The sequence below is a fragment of the Aquila chrysaetos genome, chromosome 2 (genome assembly GCF_900496995.4).
Source record: "Aquila chrysaetos chrysaetos chromosome 2, bAquChr1.4, whole genome shotgun sequence".
Taxonomy (NCBI): domain Eukaryota; kingdom Metazoa; phylum Chordata; class Aves; order Accipitriformes; family Accipitridae; genus Aquila; species Aquila chrysaetos.
Genome location: NC_044005.1, coordinates 41,503,168 through 41,531,123, shown reverse-complemented (window position 1 = coordinate 41,531,123; position 27,956 = coordinate 41,503,168). Strand labels below are relative to the sequence as shown.

Here is a 27,956-nt window from a genome sequence, read left to right as displayed (position 1 = left end):
TCTAGTAATGGAAAAAACAGAGCCAAAATCCACACAGGTGGAGGTTTGGAGAGCTGTGCCAACGCAATGCTTTCTTACTAACCTGAAAGCCCGCTTTCTAAAGGTCTTCTGGATACTTGTGTTTGTGGTAGTTGCAAATCTCAGCCACCACTATTAAGAACAGCATTAGCTGTCTGGTTTTTTTTTCTTTAAGGGTTAAAACCAAGGACCTTTGAAGTTGTATGCCAGCTTTTGGGCAGTTATTGTTGTGTTCTTCCTCAAAGTGTAGAAAATGTACAGCAGAGCTTCTAAAGGTTGTCTAGCAGGTTTAAATTTGATCTAGTGGTAATGTCTTCTGATATACAGAAAAACTTTCATTCTTTTTATCAGAATTATGTGACTGATCAATACAAAAGCATGCAGAAGCATCAGTGGAAGGAAAACTGTTACAAGGTTGTCTAGTTTGGAGAGAAAAATAGCTTCTGATGATTTCAGAAAGTAAGATAGTGTCAGAAACCACTGTTAATAGTGTTACCTCAGGTATTGTGGTTTAGTTGTTAGCTCTGTTACATTCGTAGCAGTGCTGCAAAAAGCAGGGAGAGAGAATAACATTAATGCTCCTGACAGGCATACAGCAACCTTTCCACCTCTACGTTTTTGCTACCAGGGATCCAGTTTCCTGCTGTAGGATGTTTTTTCCTCTCCTAATGAAGTTTTGAAATAGGAAAAACTTACTTTATGAAATCCTCGTTTGTGTACTAGTTGCAGTTTAGAGAGAATTTTCCATCTCACGTGTCCATAATTTCTCCTGAGTTATTTTTGTCCTGTTGAGAGTCGACTGGAAAATGAGCCGAGACGTTGTGCTTAGAGGAGGGAGGAACGCCCTGGCTCCGTGATATGGGGTGGCAGAGGTCCATGGTTTGTAGCCAGGGCGAAGGGGGGGGGAGTGTGGGGGGAACAGCTATGTAACAGCCTGAGGAAGTGAGTCACTTTGCTCTGAAACACAGACCCATGGTTCCAGTAGCACTGAAGCCAAGCTTGGCCTCTGAGGTGGAAGTTACGTAAGTTAATTTAAACTCTGTCTTTTCCTCCTCATCAGGCTCCCAACCCCACCTTAGTATTAAAATCTGCACCATAGCCATATCCGTTTAGAGGAAGCTCATGTTACAGGACTTAAGTGTGCTTTATGATTTTGTTTTATTATTTTTCATTTTACAGAGGGAGAGAAATGGATTGCAGGTTTCATTGGAGGGAATGTGTGTGTTAGTCTTACCTGCTCCACTAAGAGAAACTTGATTTTTTAGCAGAAGGGATGCAATAAGAATAGGTTTTTAACAATATGTTAAAATCTTTCTGAAATATATTGGCAGTGTGATTTGAAGTGGAACAGAGTGCATATTGAAAAGAGATAGTAATAAAGGCTTACACTTAATAACTTGAGTGTTAGTAGTAGTTTAAGAATTTAATTAAATTTAAAACTAAACTACTTTAAAGGTTTTAGGTGTCCTAACAGAAATACTGGTGTATGTGTTAACACATTAGGCCTTAATCCTGCCAACTAGGTTTTTAAAGCCTAAGTTTGTGGATAGCTTTTTTCTGTGGAAGGGGAGTGTAGAATTGTCTTAGGCTGCATGTTCCGGAAAGGCTTTCTCCTATTATGTTTGTAGCTTTACACTAACAGATACTTGCTGGTGTCTGGGAGCAGCTGTAACAATCTGCCTGAACTACTTTTCCATGAGTGTGACCTGAGCAGGAGCAGTTGCTTTCAGCTGTTGAAGAAAGCATCTGAAAGGGCAACAGGTTGAGCGGGCCCTGTCTTCTGTGCTTGGATGCTTGGTGGGCAGTTCTTAATTGGAAAGCAACTGTAATGATTGGGGGAGGGGGGGTGAATGATGGGCTGCCACCTGATCTTTCCCTTCAAAACACTGAATCGAGCATCTTGCTGCATGTTTGGTTGCAGCCTTTGTGTACATGTGTGTGTTTTAAATGTCTTTGGGAAATGTGGCCTGACACATTATTTTTCTTTTGGCGATTCATGAGGGGTTTTTTTGGTTTGTATTTTTGAGTTCATACTAAAAACAGATTTTTCTGGCTACAGGAAGACATAGAAGTAATTGGCCAGAGGAAAGGGAGTTTAAGAGAAAAACCTTCAGGATGAGCTTGAGTGATTGGTCAAAAGTCTGTGTCCAGTTGGAAGTTGCATCATGCAAATACAGTGTGATACCTGTTTTGTAAAACTAAGTTGGTTTGTTTTACATTCTTCTAGCAGGTCAGATCTATTATTTCTCACACATACTATCCTGATCTTCATTTCCATGGGAAATGGGACATACACATTGTTGCTTATCACATGAGGGTTTATATGCCAGTTATGTCTGTTGATTCATTGCAACTGCTTCTCTATTTCAGGACCTGTAACTAAGTGGACCCTACTGACCTCTGAACCACAAAGGATAAGAGTGAAAAGAAGTGGGAGAAACATACGAAGAGAAAGGAAGTGGATGCACTTTCATCTGGACTTCTTTCCTGCCTTTTATTACTAAAACTGAATGGAAAAGAGAGACTTCCGTGCCTTTCCTCCCCCACCCTCAGGGATGGGTGGATTGTAAATACAGTGTGTGCAGCTGGGAGAATAGGCTGAACTATGAATCTTCAAGCTCAGCAAAAGTCTTCAAACAAAAGGACTGGGAAACGAATTGCCTATTTTAATGAGCAGGAAATAGCTGCGTCATCAAAAGAACCACAGCAGCAGCTTAAGGAAGGACAGTACTATGGTCATGGAGGGAATATACCGGTCTCCCAAACTATGGAGATTTCTCATGCAGGAGCATTAACAAATGCCCCCAACAATGTTGCTCTGATGAACTCTGTTTACAGTCAAGATAGGGGAGAATCAATGATGATGTCCCAGACGGTAACAGCTGTCAAATGGCAGAATTCACTAATGGGAAACCGGCTGCCAGAGAGGGGTGACAGCCACTGGCAGTCTCCACCTTCGATGTGGAACCACAGTATGGTTTTTGGGGGCAACCCAAAAGGACCCCACTCCAATGCTGGTGCCCCAGGCTTCTATGGCCACCCAGAAGCCCTTAAAAGAAATCAAGAGAAAGGAGTGTTTGTGTCACAGCTGGACTTGTATGGAGATGCTGTCCAGCAGATGATGTCCCAGAAGGCTCAGCTGGAGCAGCAAGCCCTGGTTAGACAGCAAGCTCAGATAAATTCTTTTCATCAGATGCAGAAACAGCAGCAGCAGAATCAAAGTCTGCCGTTACAGCCTTTCCAACTTGCGTTTGGTCACCAAGGCCAAAAGCAGGGTCTTCCTGAATTGTTACATGTCTTTCAAGAAGCCCCAGCTTCTTCCAGTCCAGCATTTACTGCTCAACAAAAACAGCAAGCTCTTCCCCAGCTACAACTGTTTGAAAATTTCTATCCTCAACAGCAGCAGCAGCAGGTGGCTGCCACACAAGCCTTCAGTCTGCAGCAAACTACTTCCATAGCACAGCCTCATGTGGCAGCTGCAGCACCTCAGCATCACATGATGGCACACCAGTTTCAGCAAACAGAGAGGAACCAGGAACTATTCAAGGCTCTAACAGAGCAGAACCAACAGACTGTGCTACCTCAGACCCAGATTCCTTTTCCAAGAAGGTCACGGAGACTCTCCAAAGAAGGTGTCCCGCTGACATCTGCAGGAGAAGTGTTGGCTTCCAAGCAGGCAGAAGAACAACCTAGCAATTTATTTCTGCATCACTGGCAAACACATCAGCAAGAGGTCCCATTACAGCAGCCGCCTGAATCACTGGCCCACAACAAAAGTAGCTATTCGCACCCCAAGAGAATGGATCTGGGGCAGAAGGATGTCCTGGTCAAGAGTGAGCTGTGCCAGGTGGAAATAGACAGGCAAGCCACAGCCCAGAATGGTAGAGATGGGGAGAAACAGGCAGAAGCAGTTGAAGAAAACACTCAGAGAACTAATGATTTTCAGGGTGTCAGAGGTGGCGTAATCCAGAGTACACGACGGAGACGGCGTGTTTCTCAAGAAGCCAATTTGCTAACTTTGGCCCAAAAAGCTGTTGAGCTGGCTTCTCTTCAGAATGTAAAGGTAAGGTATACATCCTGACCAATATAACGTGTTTTAGACTACAAAATAGGGCTGAAATGAAAAGAATTTATGTACATCTGCAGGATAGGGTGGTATCTTGATGCAAGAAGTGTTGTAGTACAGCAAGGGCAGCTCTGGAGTGGTGGCGTGTAAGTTCAGCTACTGTAATTCATAGATGTGGGAGAACAGAGATCTAGTGCAGTGAAACCACCTAGGGGCAGTTTTATTTCATTAATACCGAATGTGATTTTATCCCAGGGCTTCAAAATACAGATGTTTCGAGCTTAGCCTCAAGCTGATCAGGAATTTAGAGAGACAAGTATAAGCAGTTCACTTGGTGTCTTTCTACCAATTTAACATTCTCTTCCTTTTATGTTAAAACACTGCTGCTTATCAGCCAGTTTTTCAGTTTTAACAATTGAAGTGTTTCTAAATTGTAGGTTGCATTATGTACTTTTTACATAGCACATGTTCAATATTTCCCAAATATTAAAAGCCCGAGGAAGCCTCATGTGAAGAACTTTATACCAGGTATAACAAAAGTCTTCTTGATGTGGTATCCTGTTTCTGAGAATGACCTGCAGCAAATGTTTGGAGATTGGTAACCTGAGGACAAAGTCTGCCTGTAGACCTTCTGTAGGGCTTGATGGGGAAGAAATTTAGTGTTGGCTGATTAGGTAGCTCACTACTCTCATCCTTTTGGTGTCCCATCAGTCTAAACTGTACAGTATGTATTCCATATGGCAAAATGACAAGGTTCAAAATAAACTAGCCTAGGGGAGGCAAGTGGTGGGGTTTTTGGAGCTGGGTGGGGGTTTCTGAAGGTTGTTTTTTGACGTTTTCTTTCAACTGTGGTTTGACTAATCTTTCATTGAGTGCCTCTTATGAGAAGTAAAGATACACTTTCATTTGGAAGCTTTGTTGTCAGAGGCTGGTGAAATATGGGTGTTGGAGCATGAGCTGCTTTTTACCTACAGTTTTGCCACTTGAGTTGCTGCCCAGTCAGGCAACAAAGGGAAGGGAATTTTATTCCCTCTCTTGTTCTCGTCATTGTTTTTTTCCTAGTCTGTCTGTGGCCATTTTTTCCAATCCCTTCCTTAGGGGGATGTGCTGTTTGAGTGAAAGAACCAAACTAATAAACAACGAAGCAAATATCCATAGCCTACTCCATCTCTTGCACAGCAGCCAGCAGCCAGTGACTGTTGATGCTGTCTTCAATCCATTTTGCTCTAACTCCAGTTGAACAAGCAGATTTGATAGAAAACTAGTAGTAGTTAGCAGTGTGAGCTATTTGCTCATACTCTCCCAGCCATTATATGCTTATATTGCAGGAAGGCCTACAATTCACATTGCAGTCTGATCACCAACACAGTGGCAAGAAAAAGCTAATAGAGCATCTAGGAAAAAAGGTGCTGAGAGGCGAAGCAAGAAATTGGCCGTTTGAAGGCATGTCTGCTTGCAGCTTGATTCATAACGTAAAGACCAAACAGGGAAGTGTTTTGACAGATGCTCTTTTGTTCTTTGCAGTTATGCAGGCAGCTTGTTTGCTTCCATGATGGCACTAGCAGAAGAACTCTTTATGTTTAGATCGCTTCAGGCTTTCAGGATGAGGTTTGGAAAGATGATAAGATTCTTACCTGAGGTCTGATGGATTTTACACCTTTAAGGGGGTTGGATATCATGTGAGGGAGAAAAAGAAAACATGTTTACTGGAGGAGAGTGGTCTGCTTCTCTTGTCAGTGTCTTTCTATTATAAACAACCTAGAACCCTTCTGTAGCGTAGGTTATGTTAAGAGCATGTAAGAAGGCCATAGGGTTAATTTATTGATGAAAGAAGATACATTCATCATTTGAAGCAGTTGCTTGAACATTCCAATGTAGGTGTGTGTACCTTATGTGAAAACAGTATTTTGGACAGCAGTATCTGTCTACATGCAGTGTCACAACTGATGCTTTGAATCAGAACTGCCCGTCATACTGTGCCTGCCTTTTTCAGGTGGTACAAGCTTATTGCTGTTTACAGGCTGCAGCAGATTCTCAACTCTTAGTTTTATGGTTTCATTTCACATACAACTGTTACATGCAAAAAGGCAGTGTAATTTGTTTTCTTTAATAGTGCAGAAAACTTTTCTCAGATCTGAAATGGTTGTCTTAAGGTTGTCTGGAATTAAATATTCCTTTATGGAAGGGAGACAGGTTTTAGTTACCTCGCCTCTTTCCCTTGGTACAGGGCAGGGCACCAGCTGCCACATACAAAAGGGGAAGGAAAAAAAAACGTTTTATTTGTGGAATTGCAGTTCTGGACTCACCTCCTTCATGGACAAGCTTCAGTCTGACTGCAGAGAGAATCTACCTTTACTGTTAGCAAGATGATGCAGAATGATGGCAGAAAGCACTGTACTGGCAGGTGTTTCTAAAAGGCTAGCGTGTTTTCTTGTCTGATCACAGCAGTGGCCTTGGAACAATTCTTCCAGCTATTGCAATTGGGTTTTGTCTGTGAATTCTAAATTTTTTAGAAACCACTTGAGGGATGGACAGGATCAATGCCAAAATGACTGATGGGTTTCTGTGGGTGTCTTGGAGGACTCTAGATCACTAGTTCATCCCTCAGTATTTATGCAAGAGTCTAAATGGAAGTGCAACAAGTTGCACTTGCTGGAGTTATCCAGCAGCCTTCCTGCCCCAAATTCTGCAACAGAGATGCTGAGCTAGCTGAAAATCCCCTAGCAGTTCTACAAATGAAGGTCCTGTCCCTTATTCAGAGAATCATTTCTGCTTACCGCTAAGCATAATCAAACAGTTGAGAGACTAGGGATCAGAAAAAAATAGCTTAATTCCAAAATAAGTCATGTCCCCGCTTAATAAACCTCAGGTATGTGTGATCTTTCATGACCAGAAAAGCTCTGCTGTGGACCAGAGCATCTTTAAGGATGTCTCAACTATTTATATTAAATTCCCGGTGGTGTCTTCTCTCTATCTCTACTACTGCTCACATCTCCTCCTTTCTCTTTTCTCTCGAAGGGGTCATCTCTCCCATCATCAAGGAAGAGGGTCCTTTGCTGGTTACCTCTCAATCTTGAAAATAAAAAGAGCATGGTTTAACCGATCATACAGCCAAAGAAATGTGACATCTTTTGTGTGACTAGCTGCCATAATTTCCTCCTTGTAGTCAGGAAATTAGTTCGTGTCTCTTGACCTACAGAGATCTGTGCAGCACACAGGAAGTATCTGAGGTTTGTAGATTGGTCAGAATTGGTGCTCGTTCACGTATTCATATTGCCATTACTTGTTTGATTGCAGTTATTCTCTCAGGTACCCAGAAAGTATGCTAGAGTGCTTGCACTAGTAACAACTACATTAGGAGGAAAAAGTAATCTGATTAAAACCAAGACTTTTCTTGGCAGTGGTCTGGAGAATGTAGTATGAACGCACCGTTCTAAACAGTGGTGCAAAACTATCTTACTGTGGATCTCGCTGCCAGAAGAAGACCCCAGAGCTATCCCAGATGTTTAACTAGGCTTCAGTAATAAGGTGATAACATCATAAATTTCCCTGATGAATGGAGACCCATGTATAGCAGCATGAAGCGATACGTGAGCTGTTTCTTCAGGTAGGGGCGGACTAGTGGAAATAGGCATCTGTTTCCAGTAGCTGACCTGTTTATATGTTTAAAAAGGCATCCTTGTTAGTCTCTCTTTCCTGAAGTAGTGAAGGGAGGCTACAAAAATTTACAAGAGCCCCTTACTACCTAGAGGTAGTGGTCCCTAGTGATGTATCTGTCAGCATGATGAATGCGCTCCAAATCCAACATTGGTAGTCTTGTGGGAAAGTACAGGTGCATATCACCAGCCTGGAGTAATATGCTCATTAATTCCTTCTGCAGTGCAGTCTGGGGCAGCTGATGCCAACGGTGAATTTTCAGTTGTGTGTTTCATCATTGTGTGGTGGGGGCAGATATCTCCAGTCTCTGTAAAGAAGCAGTCAGACTTCTAAACTGCAGTGTTGCTTATGGGTTAAACCTTTCTGTGCACGCTTAGCTGTATTCTAATAAAAGGTCTTGGAAGGAGGCAGTCCTAAATATTCTTGATATGATTGATTTTATTTGCACAAGCTTGGCACCTAGCTTTTTTGGAAGGCTTAGTGTTCCAGAGTGGACCTGTTTGTTCTTAAAAGCAACAAAAATTACCAGGACTGTCATTTGGAGAGAGGCCAGAGCACCAACTCCAGGCTCTGACTGATGCATCTTATGACAATACAGTTGCGCTTCCCTCAATATAAATATAGTATCAAAGTGGCACTTCAGTCTGGTGTCCTTCTAGCTATAATGGGTTGACTCTTCATGGGCCAGCTGGAGCACGTTCTCTCGCTCATCAGTGAAGCCTGCTTTCTTGATCTATGACCACAGTGAAATGACTGGGGGGGTGTTTGAATCCTTGTGACAGAACCTGCTTATGCTAGCTTTTTAATCAGGATTGAGTATCCTTAATGGCTCACAATAGATTCTTTTTGAGGACTTCAGTAAATCTCTGCAAAATTTTGGAAGTCCAGGTTGGAGATCTCTTGTCATTCCTGAGAGATAATGTGCCTTAGTTTCCACCTACAAAACACAGCTGTTCAGATGGATTCCTCAGTAGATTGTGGCTCTGATGGAGGATGAGGTTGTATACCTAATCCTATCCAAAGGCTTTCCAAGCAGAGCTCTTTAGAGTGAAGTTCTGAAACACCAAAAGGAGCATCTTCTACAGCTTCTAGATTGCACTTCATCAGAGCTCAAGAAGGCCTTTTACATCCCTTGAGAGGTGTTTTTGAAAGCTGTGCTTTAACATCTGGCTTCTAAGTGAGCTGGCAACTGCTTTCGAATTGAGAGCGGAGTGAACATGTGGATAGTCAGCTGAAGGACTAGAAATCACTCATGTAACAATACCTGAAGCCATTTGGTGTTATAGTATCCATGTGTTTATTTGGTAACTCATCCTTCATTCCCATCTCCTTGGAGCTCTGTTTTCTAGGGTTTCCATAAGTAAAAGAAAGCAGAGACATGGAAGCTGTAATACTAATGCAAAAAGTGCCAGCGTTATGCCGTGTTGATTCTGCTGAGCTAAGGTCCTTCAGGCTCAAGCCTAGTTAGACAACAAACCTCAAAGGCTCCAGTTATAATAAGGAAAGGTGCTTCTGTCATGTAAATCAGAAAAAATGCAGTGAAAAGCTAGTTCTGTTTTTTGTATGAGAGATTTAATTAAGATTAAAGTCAGTCTTTCCTGGAATAGAAGTCCAATACTTGAAATTAATAATATGCAGCTTTTGATCATTACTAAAACTGAAGAACCTTTGTTGGAAGTTATATGGCAGGGCACAAATTCATCTGCAAAATAAAATGTCAAACCATAGGTAGTGAACTGATACTTAAGAATGGTGTATACAAATATTCTAGCAGTTGAGACTTCAGGCAATCCTCAAGTAATTCTAAGAAATTTTGGTAACGCTTTTGTGAAGTATTCTTTTTCCTCCAGTAACACTTTTCCAAATCCGTTTCAGCTTGCAGATTGCATTGAGAAACTTGATATATGCTGAATATGGGATATCCTCTGATCTATTATGTAAATACTACAGAACTTCTAAGGAATCTCTTTTTCTTCTCAGGAACTGGATACTTCAGAGGAGAAGAAGAGTGTGCTGATAGCACCAGGACCTACAGCTGCAAAAAGTGTTGTGGAATTTGCCAGTTCTTCACCAGCTCCCAAAAGAGCCCGGGAGGATAACAGCCTCGTGCCTCTTATCATTCCTGTGTCTGTGCCAGTGAGAAAAATTGACTTGCAGAGCCTTGGAAAGGAAAAGTCTGAGGATGGAAAGCTCCAGAGAGGCCAAACAAATGATCGAGCTCCTTGTGAACGCAAGCCTTCTGTGATAGTCACTCGGAGGCGATCTAATCGTAGTACTAATGTGGAAACCTCAAATCAGGTACGGATACACTAAAAAAACAAAGATGAGCCAAATCTGTTAGATATAATTATTTAGTTTTTATCCATATGCTTTTCTATTAAAGTAGTTTGATCTTAAGGCCTGAACTTGGAATGGATGTAGTCTGGGGACTGTGGATTTTTTTCATAATAATATTGCCATATATTTGGGCATCAGTAGCTTTTCATGACCTACAGCTAATGCTAGTACAGCCAGTCAGTGCCCCACTACTACGCAGTGAATAAAGCCAGATGGTCAATAACACTAGAATAAATAGTCTGAGTAAAGAGTGCTTTCTCCATACATACATAGATAATAAATTGTGAGTAGTGCACATATCTCTGTCTATGAATAAAATCCAAAGTGAAGATTTATTCTTATGGAATTTAAATCTCTTACTGAGGTTCTGAATGTCAGTACTTGAGTGTTCCCCTTCAGTATGGTGCTGTTGAGTGGGTTTTTGGTTTGTTGGGTTTTTTGTCTCTTCTACTCAGAAGTACAATAGAATGTTCGGATACGAGACAAATGGCAAGCGTCTAAGGAGGTTTCTCTGCATTTAAACGCTTGAGCTTCTAAGACAATATTGTTGTATTGTCTTCTGTACTCTTATCACTCTTTGGTGTCACCCTATATCTGTACCAGGGTTCTGCTATACTTTCGTGTCCTCTTTTAAAGCTATCATGAGGTCATTATCTATCCAAACAAAGGTTGGACCAGACGTGTAGTTCTTGTAAAATATAACTTCATAAGCCCTTAGAGCTAGTGTTGCTACCTAGTAGTTCCTGTGTCCATTCCATTCCCCATCTTCTTCCTCCCTCTTTCCCTTTGTGCTAATTGTTGAGACACCCTCCAACTGCCCTATCTAGATTTTGAGCTGCTGTGAAAGAATGTTGTCATCTCACTGAAGTTTTTCAAATGACCTGAAGTTTTAAAATTAAGTATGTAATTTTTTTCAATAGCACGAAGATGCTGTTCCAAAGGATGAAGCAGAGGGCTTTGCCCGGAAACCAAAGCAGCGGCCAAGACCTGAGCCACTCTTCATACCACCAAAAGCTGGCACCTTTATTGCACCACCTGTTTATTCTAACATTACTCCGTATCAGAGCCACTTACGGTCACCTGTCCGTCTGGCAGATCATCCTTCAGATAGGAACTTTGAGCTACCTCCTTACACTCCTCCGCCAATTCTTAGTCCAGTGAGAGAAGGATCTGGACTATATTTTAATGCTATCCTCTCTTCAAGTGGTCATTCAGTTCCACCTCCAATGACTCCTAAAAGTGCTCACAGAACTCTGCTTAGATCAAGTAAGTTCCACTTTATCCTTCCTTTCTTGGCTAATTTATGATTAGGAACTGTGCGGTAATAGGAGGAAGATCATGACTTTAGGAGTTGTGGTTATGTGGAACTGGGACTTCGTGATAGTCTGAGGAGCTAGGATGGAGGAAATGCAATGTTGCTTCCACCTGGGCATGCATGTTAAGATGCATTCACAAGTAAACTGCAACACCCCCTACTGACATTATTAGGAATGGAAAAGTTAGTTCCTCTATACTAGATTGTCATTATCTTGAACTGAGGGCACAGTAAATAGTTATTACTAAGATGTCAGTGGTGACTGGAAGGTAAGTTCTTGGTCATCTTAAACTCCTTTAGCACTTGGGTACCTTTTTTGAGAGATTGATAGCTCCAACTAGATTTACAAGCTGTGTGAAGAATATACCTCAAGTGTGAAGATGAGCTGTCTGAACAGTTCTTTCTTCTCCTTGCAGATAGTTCAGAAGTTACCCCTCCTGTTCTTACAGTAGTGGGGGAAGCCACCCCGGTCAGCATTGAACCGTAAGTACCCAGTAGATTCTTAGCCAGGTAGTAAATGTTCTTCCTTTTTTCCTCCTAAACCTTCAAGCTACTCCCTGTACAGTTGATGTATCTTAGCAACATTACAGCTATTCCTATTGGTGACTCAAAATATAAATTGTCTTTATTAAAAATTACTCCACACCATAAATAATGTTTGTTTGGCCAAATGCACCTTGTAATTCTGGTGATGTTAACTGCTTTCTATTACTACTCATCTGTCTCTGGGCTGAAATACTATGGTTAGCTAAAGGTGAGTCTGTCCTGTTTTGTTGTATACAAACACTTCTTTGTATGTTAGTTTTAGAGTGGGGAGATAATGCTCCTTTAGAGGAAGGCCAAAACATAGTATGGAAAATGTAGTTAGCTCTCACGTGGACTGGTCAGATTGCAGGTTACCCATGTGCTGTGTATTAGCTGCAGCGCAACTGTGAACACGACTTTGCTCCCTCCTGGGCTAGCTCAGTCTGAAAGCACTACAGCCAGTTGCATACAGTGTGTGTGGCCTGAGGTAATAAGCCTTGTTAGTTTTTTTAGCTGGCTGTGTGCTGAGAAAGCTCAGACATGTGTGGTCCCAGCAGCACTAGGGAACACAGTTTGGAGATACTGGAGTTATGAGCTTAGGCTTTGTGCCAGTCCTGCTAAACCTGAGCAGAGTAGCAAAAAAAGCAAGAGTACTACATGTCTCTGTACAGCCCTTGCAAACCCTCTGGGAGTGTTATCAGCTCAAGTTCAGTGCTGTAGAACTACAGCAAGTTAGTCCCAATTCATTATTATACCTAGGTTAACGAACTCTTGCAAAATCTAAACATGGAGATGCATGGCATGGAAAACACCCATATAGCATAAAAACACCCATGTGGCTCTGTATTGCTGACTGTGCAGTCAGGAACCTCTGCTCTAACTCTGCAGTGTATCCTGTAACATTTGAGATATTTAACTCTCTCCAAATAAATACCAGGCAGCTTCTACTTTTTCTTCCAAAATAGCTTATATTTTTAAAAGTGACCAGAACATTTGCTGTCAATTAATTTTTTCTTGCCCTTTTTCCATTCTGCCTTCCTGTTTGAAGCTAAGTTTTCTGCACTTTGGGCAGCAGGCTATCCTGAACAAATGTTGCAATTGTGAACCAACCTAGATTATTCTTGTCACCTTTGCAAATCCCTTCCACACTGAGCCCATTCGTGGAAATAAGCACATTTGGTGTTGTTTAAATCTGTTTTGAAAATGGCTTAATTAATCTTTTTGTTGTTGGTTCATTTCACACTAATCTAGGGGAACCTTTTCTTGAACAGATATTTTTTGTTCCCCCCACCAGGTCTTGATCTTTGACCTCTACGGTGCAATTGTCTTTGGCTGTTGTGTCTGTTGGTTTAAATTGCTGAAATTAATGACATGAAGTTAGCTGCAATTTTAGTTGTGTGTGAAAATTTTCAAATTTGTTGCTGGAAATTTTGAACCATAATATAGTAATGCAAGTTCATTTCCTGTTGCCAAAAGGGAGTTATGTGTAAAGAGTTGTCTTGCTGTCGTGTAAGCATCTATTCAGTAAGACTTAAGATGTGTAGATAGCTTTAGCTTTTAGCGAAGATAAACTAGCAAACTGGTGTCATTCTGTGTTGTTGAAGTAATCAGTATGCTGCTCTAAAGCTAGTTTGTACAGCACTGTCGTGGTCAGTTCTGTAGATGTACCTTCTATAAAGGAAATACAGCATAAAGCACTTTTTTTTTTTTAATAAAAAAAATTTTGATTTGCAGTCTCGACTGTGAGAAGTTAACTATAACTTGTGATTACCCGATATTGCGTTCTTAATTGCTTGTGCTTTGCTAGACTTCCTGCTAATGCTTTTCAAAAGGTCATTTCATTGCAGAGATTTGGAATAGGAAATGTGATAATGAAGCTTAATTCTTCTATTTGTGAAGTAGTACAATAGACAGCTGGTGTCACAGATCTTTGTGTCCTACTGGTTTTGCAGTTCAGTTGCTTCAAAGTCTTAAAGTCACCCCTCAGCCTTAAGTATAGCTGTGGTGATGCACCAATTCAATTGCCTTCCCAATTCACAGCTTTAGTTCTGAGTGTTAACGATGCTCAGCTGTATACCCGGGTGTCCCAAGAGCACCGTTGGTGCTTACAGGGCAAGAACTTTTGCTGTACTGGAATCAGACTTCATCAGTAAAGGAATCATGGAATAACATAGCTTGAATGGACCTCTAGAGGTCATTTGGTCCGAGCCTCAGCTCAGAGCAGGCCAAATTAGATCAGGTTGCTCAGGTTAACTCTTGCAGCAGAAATCTGGTTTTATTTGGGCATTCCAGGTACAAGGTCTAATTTTTAGGCTTTTCTAGACCAGGGACACCATATTCTAAGTTTAGTTTCAAGATAAAGTAACTTCTGATAGCCTTTCAAGAAGGCCTGCATTCTTTCCCTCCAGCTTTTCCAATTACCTCTCTCCCTCTTACAGATGAGGCCAGAGAAGTCTGTGTCTCGGGACACAAAATCTCCCAAATTTCCCAATGCAGTAACAGCCTTTTTATCTGTTTTCAGTTGACAGCAAAGTGTCAGTTCCCAGCAGTCATCCCTTCTAGAGTGGATCATAATCCATACCCCTTTCCTCCCCTGTGAAACTGCGTGCCATAACAATAAGAAAGACTAATCACAGTGAGCAGAAGACTCCACATTAACATCATTCTGTAGTCCATCGGAGTGTGCTGAAAGAAGAATTTATCAGGGTGTTTGTCTTGCTTTGTTTTTTAGCAAGGTCTTCTCAGTCTTGCTTCAGATCTCTTGCTTTTTATTTTTGGGCTGGATTGTGCTGTTTCTGTCCAAGATAATCACGACAGGTGAAGGAAAAATGGAAGACTATGTAGTGTTATAGATTTAATAGACTTTTGTACCTGTAAAACACAAAACCAAACTTTGAGGTTTTCTTGGGGTTCTTCATTCTCCATGCAGGTTCCACTTCTCGTGTGCATTTGAAATTGAATTAATTTTGAGAAGCAGATCCTGAAACAGTTACAACTGGGCATGAGAGATTGGATGTTTTCAACTGGTTTAGTTCTCCCCTGTCCGTGGCCATGATGTGAGATGTGTAATGTCCCTGTTGCTTTACCTTCAGCAGGTATTGGAGATAGTGTTTTTGGGAAGAGGTCAGATAGTATATGGCAGCTGTCTAAAACTTTCCTGCTACATTTGTTGTGCTGGATGTCATCTTGTTGTCACCTACTGGAAGGAAGTTAGCATCAGTCTGTGCATCTAGCAGATTCTGCTTGTCCAAGTAGGAATCTCACCCTGTCAATTTCAAGCTGCTGCTGAATGGGTGGATGAAGTCAGAACAAGTGTGTAGGGTAGTTACCTTCTGCATCTCTTTGTTTATAGATACATGAATTGTATTGAATAAACTATTGAATAAACCATTCCCCTCAAGTGTGAGGAAGTCGATCTGGATCTGCTATAGATGCAGAAGAAATAGTTTGTAAAATCTTTTTTAATATATGTTAGAAATCAGCCATTTGTTTTCAATGCAGGCTTTTTCAGCTCATGACATCTCATGATGCAGATGCTTACTGACAATACCGAACTGATGTATTAGGCAGAAAAAAGGGAGTGAAGGTGTTTCCTTCTTCCCCTTCCATAAAAGAAAATTATACCCTCTTCCTTCCCTTTGATACCACAGTCTTCTAGGACTTCAAAACATCCTACTAGAACATTTGCTAGTGTATCTCTGGTTTTTTGTATGGTTTATATGTGTTATTTCAAGGCCTCCCCACACCTTTCCAGACTCTTGCTTTTGTAATGGACATGCATGTGTCATTTCAGAACAGCAGAGGACCAAAAAAGTCTGGAGGCCACCATTTCTCAGATGTTTTTGTTACTATTCCTTATTGTACTGGATCATGCTTTTTCTCTGGTAATTGCGTTTTCCCTTATGCTGGGGGGGAACCAAGCCAAGACTTGAGAATTATAGCAGACCTTGCCCTGGGCAGGAAGTTTTACCTTTTTTCTAATGAAGCAACTCCAGAGTTTAATCATCTTGTGGGCACTGCCTGATCTACTCTCTCACAAAAAAAAGCTTATTTCTCCATACTTTACTGTTCCAGGAGCTACCAGTATGGTGCTAGTTGACTGACATCTGAAAAAGGAACATTTTTGCATTAAGCATAGATATCTTATTTCAGAATAGGAGATTTTCATTATATTCTAAGTGGTCTGAGCAGCAGCTGTTCTCAAATATCTTGGTGTTCTGATATCTTGGTTTTCTGAAGGGTCTTTTTGCTAGCTTAGCTTGGACATTTCTTTTGCTCTTTCTTCCGGACCTGTGAATTGCATGCATAGTTGTTGCATTACTTAGTGTAAAGTAAGTCCAAGGACAACTTTCTGAGTTTGTGTAGCTACTGCTGTGTCTCCGCGTATTTTGCTGTTGAGTAAGAGATGTAGAGACAAAGGACATCCGTGCTCTCACTGCTTGCTGTGCTATTGGTGCAGACCTCCAGACCTCCAAGTCTGGTAGAGCAGTCTTTCAGTGGTGGTCCTTAACCTATCCCTGTGCACAAAATTGTGTTTGCTAGTATAGAGTAGAATCTCTGTGGATGGTCACTTGACTTAAAACAGGTGTGGCGCTCTGTGGATTGCATGTTGTGAAAAATGTGTCTGCTAATTCAGAATCTAGAAGTATGAGATTGTTGATAAAAGAATGGGACTTGGTTTTGATACAGAATGAGCAATACAGCTTTCATTGTTTTATATTTTTTATTTCAGTTGTTAGAAGTAGTTTCTAGAAGATACTAGCTTGTGTCAAGATCATAAAGAACCAAACTTTGAGATCGATCCTGTTTTGAATGGGGAGTTGGACCTGATAGCCTCCAGAAGTCCTTTTCAACCTAAATAATGCTATGGTTCTGTAGTTATGACTGGCAAAACATAAATACTAAAACAGGCTCACCTATCTTACGGACGAGAAGCAAGCTTGCTGTAAGAGAAGTCTGTGTGACAGCCACTCAAAAAGTGATGATTATTGAAAGCTCATAACTGTTATTTGAGCAGTTATTAGGGAACCCTAATTTAAATGCAATTTCAACCGTTGTTGATAAGACAATGGAAACTGGTAGTGGATGTAAAACCTCTCACCTTTTGAGTCATACTTATTAATGTAACCTACAACACTTGAAAGCTGTTCATGTTATATGCAAGAGCCTGCTGCATTTCAATTTCTTTGTAATTAATGCTTCTAGCAGAGACAGAGACTTTCTGGATATTGTAAAGGGAGCCTGACTGTTACTTCTTACCTTTTCGGCAGGCGAATTAATGTAGGAACTCGCTTTCAAGCAGAAATCCCATCACTCCAAGACAGATCTCTGGCAGCAGTTGATGAACATAAAGCAGAGCTGGTGTGGCAGCCGTGGGGTGACCTGGAAACCAACAAAGTCACCCAAGAGAATGGTAAGAACATGGAAGGCTGGTAAATAGGACTCAGTTGTCACAGTTGTTGTAGGGGTAGCCATGTATCTACTGTAGGCATAATTTAAAATCTCTCAGAGCTGCTAGTCAAGTGACATATTTGAGTGGTCTTGAAAGCAGTTTTAGGAGTAAAACTTGATTATCAGGTTGCGTGTGGCAGGTGGGAGGTTGATAGGATTGGTTTTTTTAATTGAGATAAAATGGGACCATTTGTTATGGTCAGGCAAAGAGCAGCCTTTTGCTCAGTGAAGCTTCCTTGTCTTTGTTAACATTTGAACACCACATGCACTCAACTTCCGTATTTTCAAGGGACATTCTAGACAAAATGTTTTGGAAAAAACAAGTTGGTAGACAGAAGTCAGGATGAGGAAGCAGGAGTTGTGGCTGCTAGTAGCAGATTTGGGGAGCTGTCTGCTGTTGGTGCACATGGGTTGTGGTAGTATAAATCCTGAAGGAAAGAGGAAGTGGGCAGGCTTGGAAGAAACCTTTCTAATGAGAGAGAAAAAAGGGTATGGTAAAATGGAAATTAACAATATAAGGGGCAGGGGGATTCAGGAAATCTCTGAGGTGAAGGGAGATGGGAAGACATTATAGGAGGGAGCAGATTTGCAAGAAACTCCATGTGTAAATAGTGCTGCATGCAGAGTAATGCTGCGTGGCCTTGCGGTCTAATGAGGCTTTACTGGGCTCCAGTGTGACCATGTGCCAGATCTCATGCCCTCAGGGGAAACCTTTCTCGTCAAAAGCCTGGACTTAGCCAGTTCTCCAAAACTCAGCCGAGTTAAAGCTGAGTTGTGTCTGAATTTGACCCAGATAAATTTGCAATGACATTCAACTTCTCTGAGAGTTTTACTTTCTGTTATGTCTAGCCCTGCTTCAAAAGAGCTAATTAATGATGTGAATCCTGTAGGAAACTCTATTTTAATCTTATCTGAATTTGTTTGATACCTCTGTGGAAATAGTGGAAAACCTGCTAGCTGCTGCCTGTTCAAGCATTTTTCCTGGGGCTGGAACCAACCAGGAGCTGGCGCTGCATTTCTTACATGAGGCAAAGGGAAGCATTCTGGTGAGTCTTCCCAGCTTTTCACCTTGATGTGGTCAAAGATGTTAATGAAGGCCTGGTAACCTGTCATTCCTGAGAGGAGAGCCTTGCAAACTCCTTTCTATGCATCTGGCTCCCACTGTTTAGTGTCCATTAGATGTCCCTAAAGTGGGTTCTGCCTGATGTACAGTGCCATGTTCACTTACTATCTTGCATATTTCCAACTTCAACATGTTTGGCTTTTTAACAAACAGACTGACAGTCTACCACAGCGAGTGAGCTGAGGCTACTAAATGAATCTTAAATGATGTCTTCCTGGGAAGATGACCAGATTGGAAGGAAAAATAAGGTGCTGGGACTGAAGCTGAGACATAAAGTACAGTGTCTTGCTCCTCTTACTTTTGGCAGATCCATTTAACTTCTCTGTGCATGTCTATAGAACAGCTGTGCTGCTAATTTTATGTCAGTGTTGTAAGACATGATACACTTTCATAAATGCCCTTTGACACCCCTGGGAGGTAATATCAAAGAGCAGAGTGTAGCATACGGCACAGGGTTGTCATCCTTTTGTAGTTCTATGATTGATTTAACCTGGCATAAATCAGCCCTGTGGTCAGGAGTATCCCACACTTTTGCCTGGCTGCTTGTTTCCTGCTCTCTGTAGTGCACCAGCACTGACACTTGTGAGACTGTATTGACTTGCACTGGAGAAGAGAACAAATAAAAAATAATTTTTGTGTGTATGTGTTGGGTTTCTGCTAGATAAGTTCCCAGAACCAGCCCACCTTTTCTTTATGTGGAATGTTTGAGTCACATGACTGTGGTTTTATTTTGAAATATTGCTTAGTTGAGTGAGATAAGATCACAGTAACTTGGATGTTTAAGACAGACATGATTTAGGGCAGTGTTTTTGGATGTGAGTATGTAACTTAGGCCTTCAGTAAATGAGAGGAAACTGCTGCATGGTCTCTGTCTATGGAATTAACTCTCTCCCAATACCATGGTGGTAGCGTTGGAAAGTGTCAGTTCTCAGAGACATGAAGAGGTGCTGAGAAGTTACCACTTGCCTTTGGTACCCAAGACTCAGTGGATAGTCAAGAATGTGATTTTTAAAGTTGTCACAAATGTTGAACTGTGCTATGGTTCTTTTCAGTTAGCTTGCCGGAAAGGAGAGGATTAACAATTGCCAGATCCTTGTTTTAAATACCCCAAACATTAAATTAATTATTTTATTTGTGTTTATCTTAGGGAGCTTTGACCAAACTGCTATTGAAGACACCAGTACGACCGCCTACCCACCCTTTGGCAGATTATCACTACACAGGTTTGTTAACCAGAATAACTCTGTGCTTCCTGTCTATCATAAAGGAATTTTTCTATCCTTTTCTGCTCTTTTGGGGAACTCTGTAACATTACAATAAGATTAAAAGACCACTCTTCTCTCTGGTAAATCAAGTGAAGGCTTGCCAAGAATTTTGCCCAAGCAAATTATGACACTTACAATGTAAAAAACACTGCCTCTCTCAGAACACGTGCATGTGTGTATTTGCACATGTGTGTGTTCTGATTTCCTTTATGGGGAAAAGGGAATGTGATTTCTTACACTAAGCCACAGAGAGTGCAGAAAGAAAGCTAGTATGTACAAGAAAGGCTGTGGTAACCTCAGAACCACAGCCTCTCTGGCATGGATTTCCAGGGTGGAGTTAAGAGAGGGTTTTATGGGAAGAGTTTTCAAGCTTGCTGAAGAAAGCTCAGCCAACTATTGATGCCTGTCAATGTTTCTGCAAAATTTTAAATGCTGTGAACTGGCTTTGTAGTCTTGTACCTAACTAGAAAATAGTCAGCCGTGTGACACTAAGTTCAGTGATCTAGAGTGACCCTAGCCACCTGAAACACCTGATGTAAGGTGATAGAGAGAGATCTAATAGCTGGCGCCACAAAGCATGGAAATTACATTTCTTCATTATTACACACTCCTCCTGTAATGGCTGGGAAACATTACTTGAGTAATATCTGTAAGGCAGGAGGAGATTCCAAAATGTGTTTATTACTAGAGGCAAGGGTGCTAGGATAGTAGGAATATTTGAGATGTAATAAATCTTCAAGTACAGTGGATTGCTGCTGAAAGAGATCTGTTCTCCTGCCCCACCATTTCCCTTGTATAAAATCTAGCGACTGGGCCACCACAAAGTGTGCCTATTCACATTGCTGTTTTGTTGGAAAACATCTTAGTTCATCTAATTGACTGTTTTTTGCGAGCTGAACTGAGTTAACCTGTGGTGATGAGTACTAGATTTAACACAAAGAAGTGATGAGAGCTGAAGTCGAGCAGTGCAGGGTGGGGGGGCTAACAGCAGTCTGCAGTTATACTGGATTTGGTGTGATGAGAGACTGCACCCTTGCATGTGTGTATTGGTCTTATTTAAGGCGAACATGAAGAAAAAGTATGTAAAAGAGTAAACATTTGAAATTGTAAGGGCTTCTGTTACAACTTTTTTTCCTACAGGATCAGACAAGTGGAAAGTTGCTGAAAAAAAACTTTTCAACAAAGGCATTGCAATCTACAAGAAAGACTTTTTCTTGGTCCAAAAGCTTGTAAGTTACTTTTTTTTTAATGGCAGCAATGATACTTTCTTACACATTTGTTGAGCATTTAATACAGGAAGTTCAATCTTGATTTTTCTGAAGCCTCAGTTTTTAATTCCTACACTCAAAAGATTTCAGAGAACTTTTGTCATCCAGCACAGCATAAAACCTCACTAGAAAGCTAGAACAATAGTGCTTGTTTTGCTGCTCTTGTGTACGTAACCCTTGTATTTAGTGCATTACTTCCCTTAGTCTACACTGCAGATATCACTTCTAAAGGGTGTATTTATAGAGCACTAGTAATGTTCCAGTACAGCTTAAATGGCTTGCTTATAAAACTAAATAGAAACACATCCTTGCTACTGATGAAAAGGACCAAAGGATATGTGAATGATGCATCCTTTAGGATCTCTTTTTCCAGTTTTCTGAGACAATGATAATAAAAATGATTGCTTCCATCTGTTTTCATGAGGTATGACACTTCAATGGGGGCAGGGGAAATCACTGAAGGAGAGGGCAAAACCAGGAGCTGCATACATATTTCCTGAATAAATTCCCAAAAGGCATTTAAGTTGCAAAAGCCTGGAAGCTAAGAATATATTCCAAAATTTACAGAAAAAGCACTGATAGAGAATATGTAGATGGTCACAGGTCTGTACTGATAATTGTCTACCACCATATGTGTATGAAATGCATGTGGCCAAAACGGGAAAGGGCTGCAAACCTTCCTTTCCATTTTTGGATCGGTATTCTGGTCTAGTCTTCTCTGAAGTGCTGCTGGAAAATAAAGTTCCCCCATAAAACTGAAAGGCTGCTCTGAAGTCTGACAGCTCAGTTGGAACATTTTGGAGGCTAAGAGGCGCATTAAGCTTACAAAGTACCAGGTTCCGTCACCTTTATGTTGACCAGCTTTTCTTTGGAAAGGTGGTCCTGTAGTTCTCAGTGAATAATAGTGGCAATAGGGGATGGGCTGTGGGATGCGGCATATGGCGAATATGACACAGAAGAGGCGGCTTTTAACCGCAGTTGTAGTGGAATGGAGGCTACTGAGGAAAGAAAAATACAATATGTATTTATTGCACCTTTAGTAATTATTTATAAGCTTTCTTAAACCATGTAATCCATTGGACTTATGTTTTTTTAAACACCAGATAAAAACCAAAACAGTGGCTCAGTGTGTGGAATTCTACTACACATACAAGAAACAGGTGAAAATTGGTCGAAATGGGACCTTAATCTTTGGGGACATTGATGTTGCTAATGAGAGATCTATGAAAGATGAAGCTGAAGTTGACATCAAGGTAATTTCCTAAATTTCTCTCACCTCTTTTGGGCTGTGGTGTGAAGTTTGATTTTGTGTGTTGTCTCATTTGCTGCTAAAATCAAAAGCAGAAATAATCTGGCCAGTGTGGACAAGTCCAGATTCATAAACTTGTGTCCTGTGTCATATAATGATATTTACTTACAGACACCAACATTAACAGTTCTTTATCTTCTGGTGAAGAGTTCCCATAGGTTTGCACGTGTTCTTCCTCCCAGAAGGGACATTTACAGTGAAGAACAGGGGCATGTGGAGGAGGAGGAAGAGGAGGAAGAAGAGGAGGCAGAGGAAGGGTTGGATAACAGAAGGAAGAGCACAGTTCCTCTCAAAGATGAACAGACACTACAAGATGATGTAATAGTAAGTGCTGCATTGTCCATGTTGTACTTTTGATGCCACCTTCACTCTGCAACTAGTTTAGAAAATACCAGGTAGGCAGTTCCAGATGTAAAAAGCTCTGGGAGATGTTAGAGGTAGAAACAAGAGACTGAGCTGAGGTAGCTTAGAGTATTACTAGCAACCAGACTCTGTGCAGTGGTGGGAGAACTGGGAAGGGGAAAAAACCCGATATAGTTCTTTGTGATTGGTGCACACAAAGCACCATGATGAGAAATGTCCTGAAAATATCCTGGAGAATTTCTCATTAAATAAAACCTTGGTCTGGAATAAATGAAGCACAGGAGCTCAGCCATTATTTTCCTTCTGATGGTGGGTTTAAGTTTCAGTTTGCCTTAAATGTTCCCCTCTCTCCAAAGGCCAGTGATGCCAATATGAGGAATCAAGAGGCAACTCTCACAGGCAGAATTGGAAGGAAGCCAAGGGAGACAACAGTGAAGCCTCGAAAGCATATTACTGCTCCAGTGCAGAGGAGGCGGCGGAAACAGAAGATAAAATCAGATGCTACCAGTAAAACTCAGAACACAGAAAACACATTTCCATGTAAAAAATGTGGCAGGTAAGAACAACCCTGCTTCCAGCAATAGTCACAGAATTGCAGTAGGGCATCTACTGTGGAAGCTTATTCTCAAATGAGCTTTCCTTCTGTCCATTTAGGCCAGAGACACTGGCAATAATTTTAATGACTTACTACCCCCACTAATACTTGCAGATTAGGGATTTTTTACATCTATTGGTATTAAGATACTACTACTTAATAACCTGCTGCTGACTGATTTTCTTCAAATGGAGTGAGACACCACCTGCATTTCAGCTGTGTGCAGTGGGTACACAGTTCATCTGGTTAAACTTGCACCCATCTTTTGTGTCTGTAAAATACATTTGTCTTTCCTCACATGGTTCTAGTAGTTTTTGTAAGTTTGTTGCCAACAGATTCATAAATGTCAAGAAAATTCAGTTCCCTACATAAATTGCTTACTCTTAAAACAATTGAGAGTCTTGTAATACCAGTGGTTATCCCTTTATTTAAAAAAGGCATCAAGCTAGGGGATAGCAAGAAAATGGAACCTCTGTCTAGTTACCTCACCAGGGGTGTTGACAGATTCTTGCTGTGGTGGGTACTTAGCTGGCCCTGCCAAGGTACCCTGTCTCTGTGCCCTCAGGGAGCACGTGGCATTGGAAAGGGCAGTGCTGTGAGAAGTCAGGCAGTTAGGATTTGGAGGCAAGGATTCTTAATGGTGTCTAAACTTTTCTTGTGGCATTTCGTGCAAAATCCAAATAGTTAATGATGAAAGATGGAGGGATAGACCATAGAAGTTGAAGGTCAGGAGGAAAAACCTCAAGTGTTTCTAGCTGTGTGGACAAGGCTCAGCAGTGGCATTTGGCCTTTGCTCACCTCCATGTTTATTGTCTTTTTGCAGCATAGGGGGGATGCCTAAAAACCAGGGCCCTGTTGTGTTAAGCAGCATGTGCATATTTCAGATACCAGCACTGCGACTCTGAATTCAGAAAATTTAAGAGCTGAATGAGAGATAAGAGGAAGTGACCATATTAAGAAACAAGGCGAGGGGTTTGAGGGTGCTCAGGATCTCCCGCTAGCATTCCACCCAGTGCTGGCACATGCCAAGTCAGAAGTGGTGTTTGCTGTAAATGCTGTATTGCAGTGCCAACGTGGGTTCCTGTCCTGAGGCTCACAAACTTGAGGCTGGAGCAGCAGACGCTCTTTTGGAGAATTAATGAAGGAGGCTGTAGGAGAGACCAATGCTAACGTACATGTGTGCTTCCTCAGGGTATTCTACAAGGTGAAGAGCCGCAGTGCTCACATGAAAAGCCACGCAGAGCAGGAAAAGAAGGCGGCCGCACTGAAGCAGCAAGAGAAGGAGGCGGCAGCAGCAGCAGCAGCAGCAGCCCACAGCCAGGCCCGGCAGGAAGAGAGCAGTGAGAGTGGGAGCAGCAGCAGTGGAGGCAGCAGTGCAAGCTCAGATGAAGATGGAGAAATATAGTAGCAGACCAGAAGTGGAGGGAGTAGCAAGGCTGGACCCAACCTCCCTCTTGGTGGTCTCACTTTTTTTGCTTGCACTTTTCTTACCTGAACCATCAGGTCTCAGTTTCAGTGCTGCCATTTCCTCATGCCACATGTTCCACTTCACCTTGCCAGTACAGACCAAGCTGGAATGGTGGATGAAAAGATTTGTTTCAACTTGGATTTTTTTTTTTTTTAAAAAAAAACAACAAGTAAGATTTCTATTCTATTTATAATGATACCTGAGGTACATAATAGAACAATGTCACCTGCAGTGGAAGTAAGTTCTCTTTCAGGTCAGTCAGACCTTTCTTTTTGTGCTTGTCAGGAAATCATGATAACAGGACTCTTGGATATAAAGGTTTCCAGACTGGAGCAAGAAAATGATGCTCTGCTCTGAGCTGAGTGTATCCAGTTACTGTGACACTGGTGATTTCTAGATATTTCCTTTCTCAGCAAGTCCTCCTTCCTGTTACACTTCCCTGCCTTTCTTTCTGAGCATTTATTCAGGCAGCCAACAAGTTTTGTGGAAAGATGGTGTGCACTTTTGGCCTCTGCTTCACAAAAATGAAAAGTGGGATGAGCAAGACACTTTTCTTCCTTTTCAGAGGAAGTTTTATTTTTCAAAAGGAAACCTGAGGTGATTTCTTTTATGCCATTAAGAATGCAGCAATGGATACAAAAATACATCCTGTGGAATTAGAATAGCCACAGGCCTTGCGGGTTTTCTCATCTTGGAAAACAAAATAGTCTGCCTTTGATTAACTTTACGGAAAGTAGTCTGGGCTTCACAAGTGCAATTTTAAATGAAAACTGCTGGTTTTGACTTTGCATAAATGGGAGCAAGTTTGTTTAGTGAAAATGAACCAAGACCTTCTTGTGCACTGGATTGTGTGTGCCTCAGAGGTGGGAGGAATGGACTCTCATCTCCAGCAGTGATCCCTCTGTGAATGGCTTTAACCTCTCAACACATCCATTTCTTTCTTGTGGCAACCCTCATTTATTCCTTGAAATTGCCATCATCAAGAGCTTGTATGGTGGGGCCCTAGTTTCCCAAATACTTCCTGTCAGACAGTATGTACGTGCAGGAGAAGCTTGTCACTTATTTCCAGACCAGTGGCTGGACAGCACTGCCTGCTCGGTTGTCCTGCTGTGAGCCACACTCTTTGCTGAAAGGCTGACTCTTCCTTCAGAACTGACAACATGCTAATAGCCCAAAAAGTCTAGCCACCAAAAGCCTGCTGGTGAAAGAGAGTTAAGAAGTAGTAATGTGGTCCAGGCGACATAGATGTTAGATTTGCACAGGATTGTTCTGTACATCTTTATAGCCCACATTTATCATTATTGGGTAAAGATGCAAAGAATGGGATCACTTCCTTGTGCTTCACAGCTGGTCAGTCCCAGCCCGTACCCCGGCTGCCCAGCTCCTTCCCTGCAGCCAGTCCTTAGAAGCAGCACTGATCCCCCAGCTTCCTGGGTGCTGGCACTGTGTCAGATCGCATGTGCGCTGCTCCGGTGATGCAATACCGAAGGAGCTGATCGTTCCTGCATTCCCAAGCAGGGATCTTACGGGGGTTGCTGCATGTGAACTACAGAGTGTTCCTGACTGGCTGATTTTTTAAAATCTTGACCCTTCAAGCTGTTAGATAAATTCCAGGTTAACTGTGGAAAGTGGCTCTAACTCCAGTGTGTGATCTGGCAATCTTTTTCTGCCCCATGGTTTTATGCAACCATGATTGCTTCACTCTCTAAGTCTGGGAGGCTGCATGCTTGCTTTGACATGTATATGCCTTTGGGTAGAATCATTTTTCTTAATAGCAGAAACAGTTACTACTTGTACAAAATAAGTAGGACTATCATTAAGGACTGCACTTTTTTCAATGTTGACACTTTTGCATTTAAGTGTTCAATTTTCTGCCAAGGTTGTATTTTTCATTCCTAACGAAATTAGGTTTCCTTTCAGCATTTAGATAACTGTTCCATGTCCCTACATGCACAGGTCTTGTTGACTAACTAGGCTGTGGAAGCAGATGGCATGTCATGAACTGTTAAAATCATTCAAAAACTGCGAAGAACTAAAAGCTACTAATCTTTAAAAAGAAGCTTAAGCAAATCGGTCTTCCTATTAAGAGTTTCAATGTTGATTGTTATCTTCTTCCTTTTGTAAATTGGAGAAAATGCTTGTCTACCATTATCTTAGGGCCCTTACAGAGAACAGAAGCTTTAGCACACTGTGCCAGGACAGACAGTAGGTGAAGCAGCTGGACCTCATGGTCCACTTGTAGTACTGGGATTAATTCCAGTAAAAAACAGTGATGCGATTAAAGCTCTGAAGTATGTTTCTGGGAAGTTGCCAATAGTTTCCAGATCTTGAGAACTGCAGGGCAACAGTTTAGAAACAAGCAGGGCTTGTGAGTATATCTAGAAAGGATTTAAGTAATGTAGATATTGTTATACTGTTGTAACGAATGTATTTGCCTGGTATACCAGTGTTGCAGTAGCAGAACAGTCTACAGTTACTTAACAGAGACTGCAAAGGCCTAGAAACACATAACAAAGAAATGGAGATGGAGGTGGAACTGGCACACATTGAGAAACATGGCAAAAATGAAGATTGGGGGTGGGGTGGGGTGTTGTTTTTTTGTTTGTTGGGATTTTTTTTGTTTCTTTTTTTAGATTGGAGAGATCTGATTAAACTTGAGAACTAAAATAAGGTTAATCAAACTGTCTTAGGAAAATGCTTTTACTGTCCATGCTAAAACAGTGCAAAATCAATCGGCATGTAATCCCTTAGGGAAAAACAGAGACTGTTCATACTGGGACAAACCAAAGCTCTGTCTAGCTCCGGGTCTTGTTTCTGACAGCGATCAGGAGCAGATGTTTAGTAAGAAGCAAGGGACAGTATGGACTAGCAGGTATAGTTCCAGCTAGAAAATAGGATGCTAAACTAGAAGAACTTACGTGTGTTCTCCAGTAAGGCAAATCTGCAGCAGGGTTGTCGTGGTTTAACCCCAGCCAGCAACTAAGCACCACGCAGCTGCTCACTCACTCCCCTCCCACCCAGTGGGATGGGGGAGAGAATCGGAAGGAAGAAGGTAAAACTTGTGGGTTGAGATAAGAACAGTTTAATAGAACAGACAGGAAGAAACTAATAATGATAATAATAACAGTAATAAAATGACAATAATAATAATAATAATAATAATAATAATAATAATAATAATAATAATAATAATAAT

At 41.4% G+C, this 27,956-nt stretch overlaps 1 protein-coding gene across 5 annotated transcripts in view; it reads left to right on the top strand.

Annotated features, from left to right (window-relative positions):
- The window catches only part of MIDEAS (mitotic deacetylase associated SANT domain protein), a 54,759-nt gene extending 29,852 nt beyond the window's left edge, over nucleotides 1-24,907 (top strand). For 4 of the 5 annotated variants that reach the window (XM_030003224.2, XM_030003229.2, XM_041127343.1 and 1 more), the window contains 12 exons: nucleotides 2,389-4,081; nucleotides 9,722-10,039; nucleotides 10,999-11,344; nucleotides 11,810-11,876; nucleotides 17,189-17,331; nucleotides 18,312-18,415; nucleotides 19,640-19,715; nucleotides 20,898-20,986; nucleotides 22,129-22,278; nucleotides 22,482-22,658; nucleotides 23,054-23,253; nucleotides 24,484-24,907. In XM_030003224.2, coding sequence (XP_029859084.1) covers nucleotides 2,624-4,081; nucleotides 9,722-10,039; nucleotides 10,999-11,344; nucleotides 11,810-11,876; nucleotides 17,189-17,331; nucleotides 18,312-18,415; nucleotides 19,640-19,715; nucleotides 20,898-20,986; nucleotides 22,129-22,278; nucleotides 22,482-22,658; nucleotides 23,054-23,253; nucleotides 24,484-24,697 — 3,342 coding nt within the window. In that variant the 5' untranslated portion in view covers nucleotides 2,389-2,623 and the 3' untranslated portion in view covers nucleotides 24,698-24,907. Of the gene's footprint in view, nucleotides 1-2,388; nucleotides 4,082-9,721; nucleotides 10,040-10,998; nucleotides 11,345-11,809; nucleotides 11,877-17,188; nucleotides 17,332-18,311; nucleotides 18,416-19,639; nucleotides 19,716-20,897; nucleotides 20,987-22,128; nucleotides 22,279-22,481; nucleotides 22,659-23,053; nucleotides 23,258-24,483 lie in introns of those variants that run through there. The other variant, XM_041127349.1, reaches the window with a different exon arrangement.
- The last annotated feature ends 3,049 nt before the right edge of the window (nucleotides 24,908-27,956 follow it).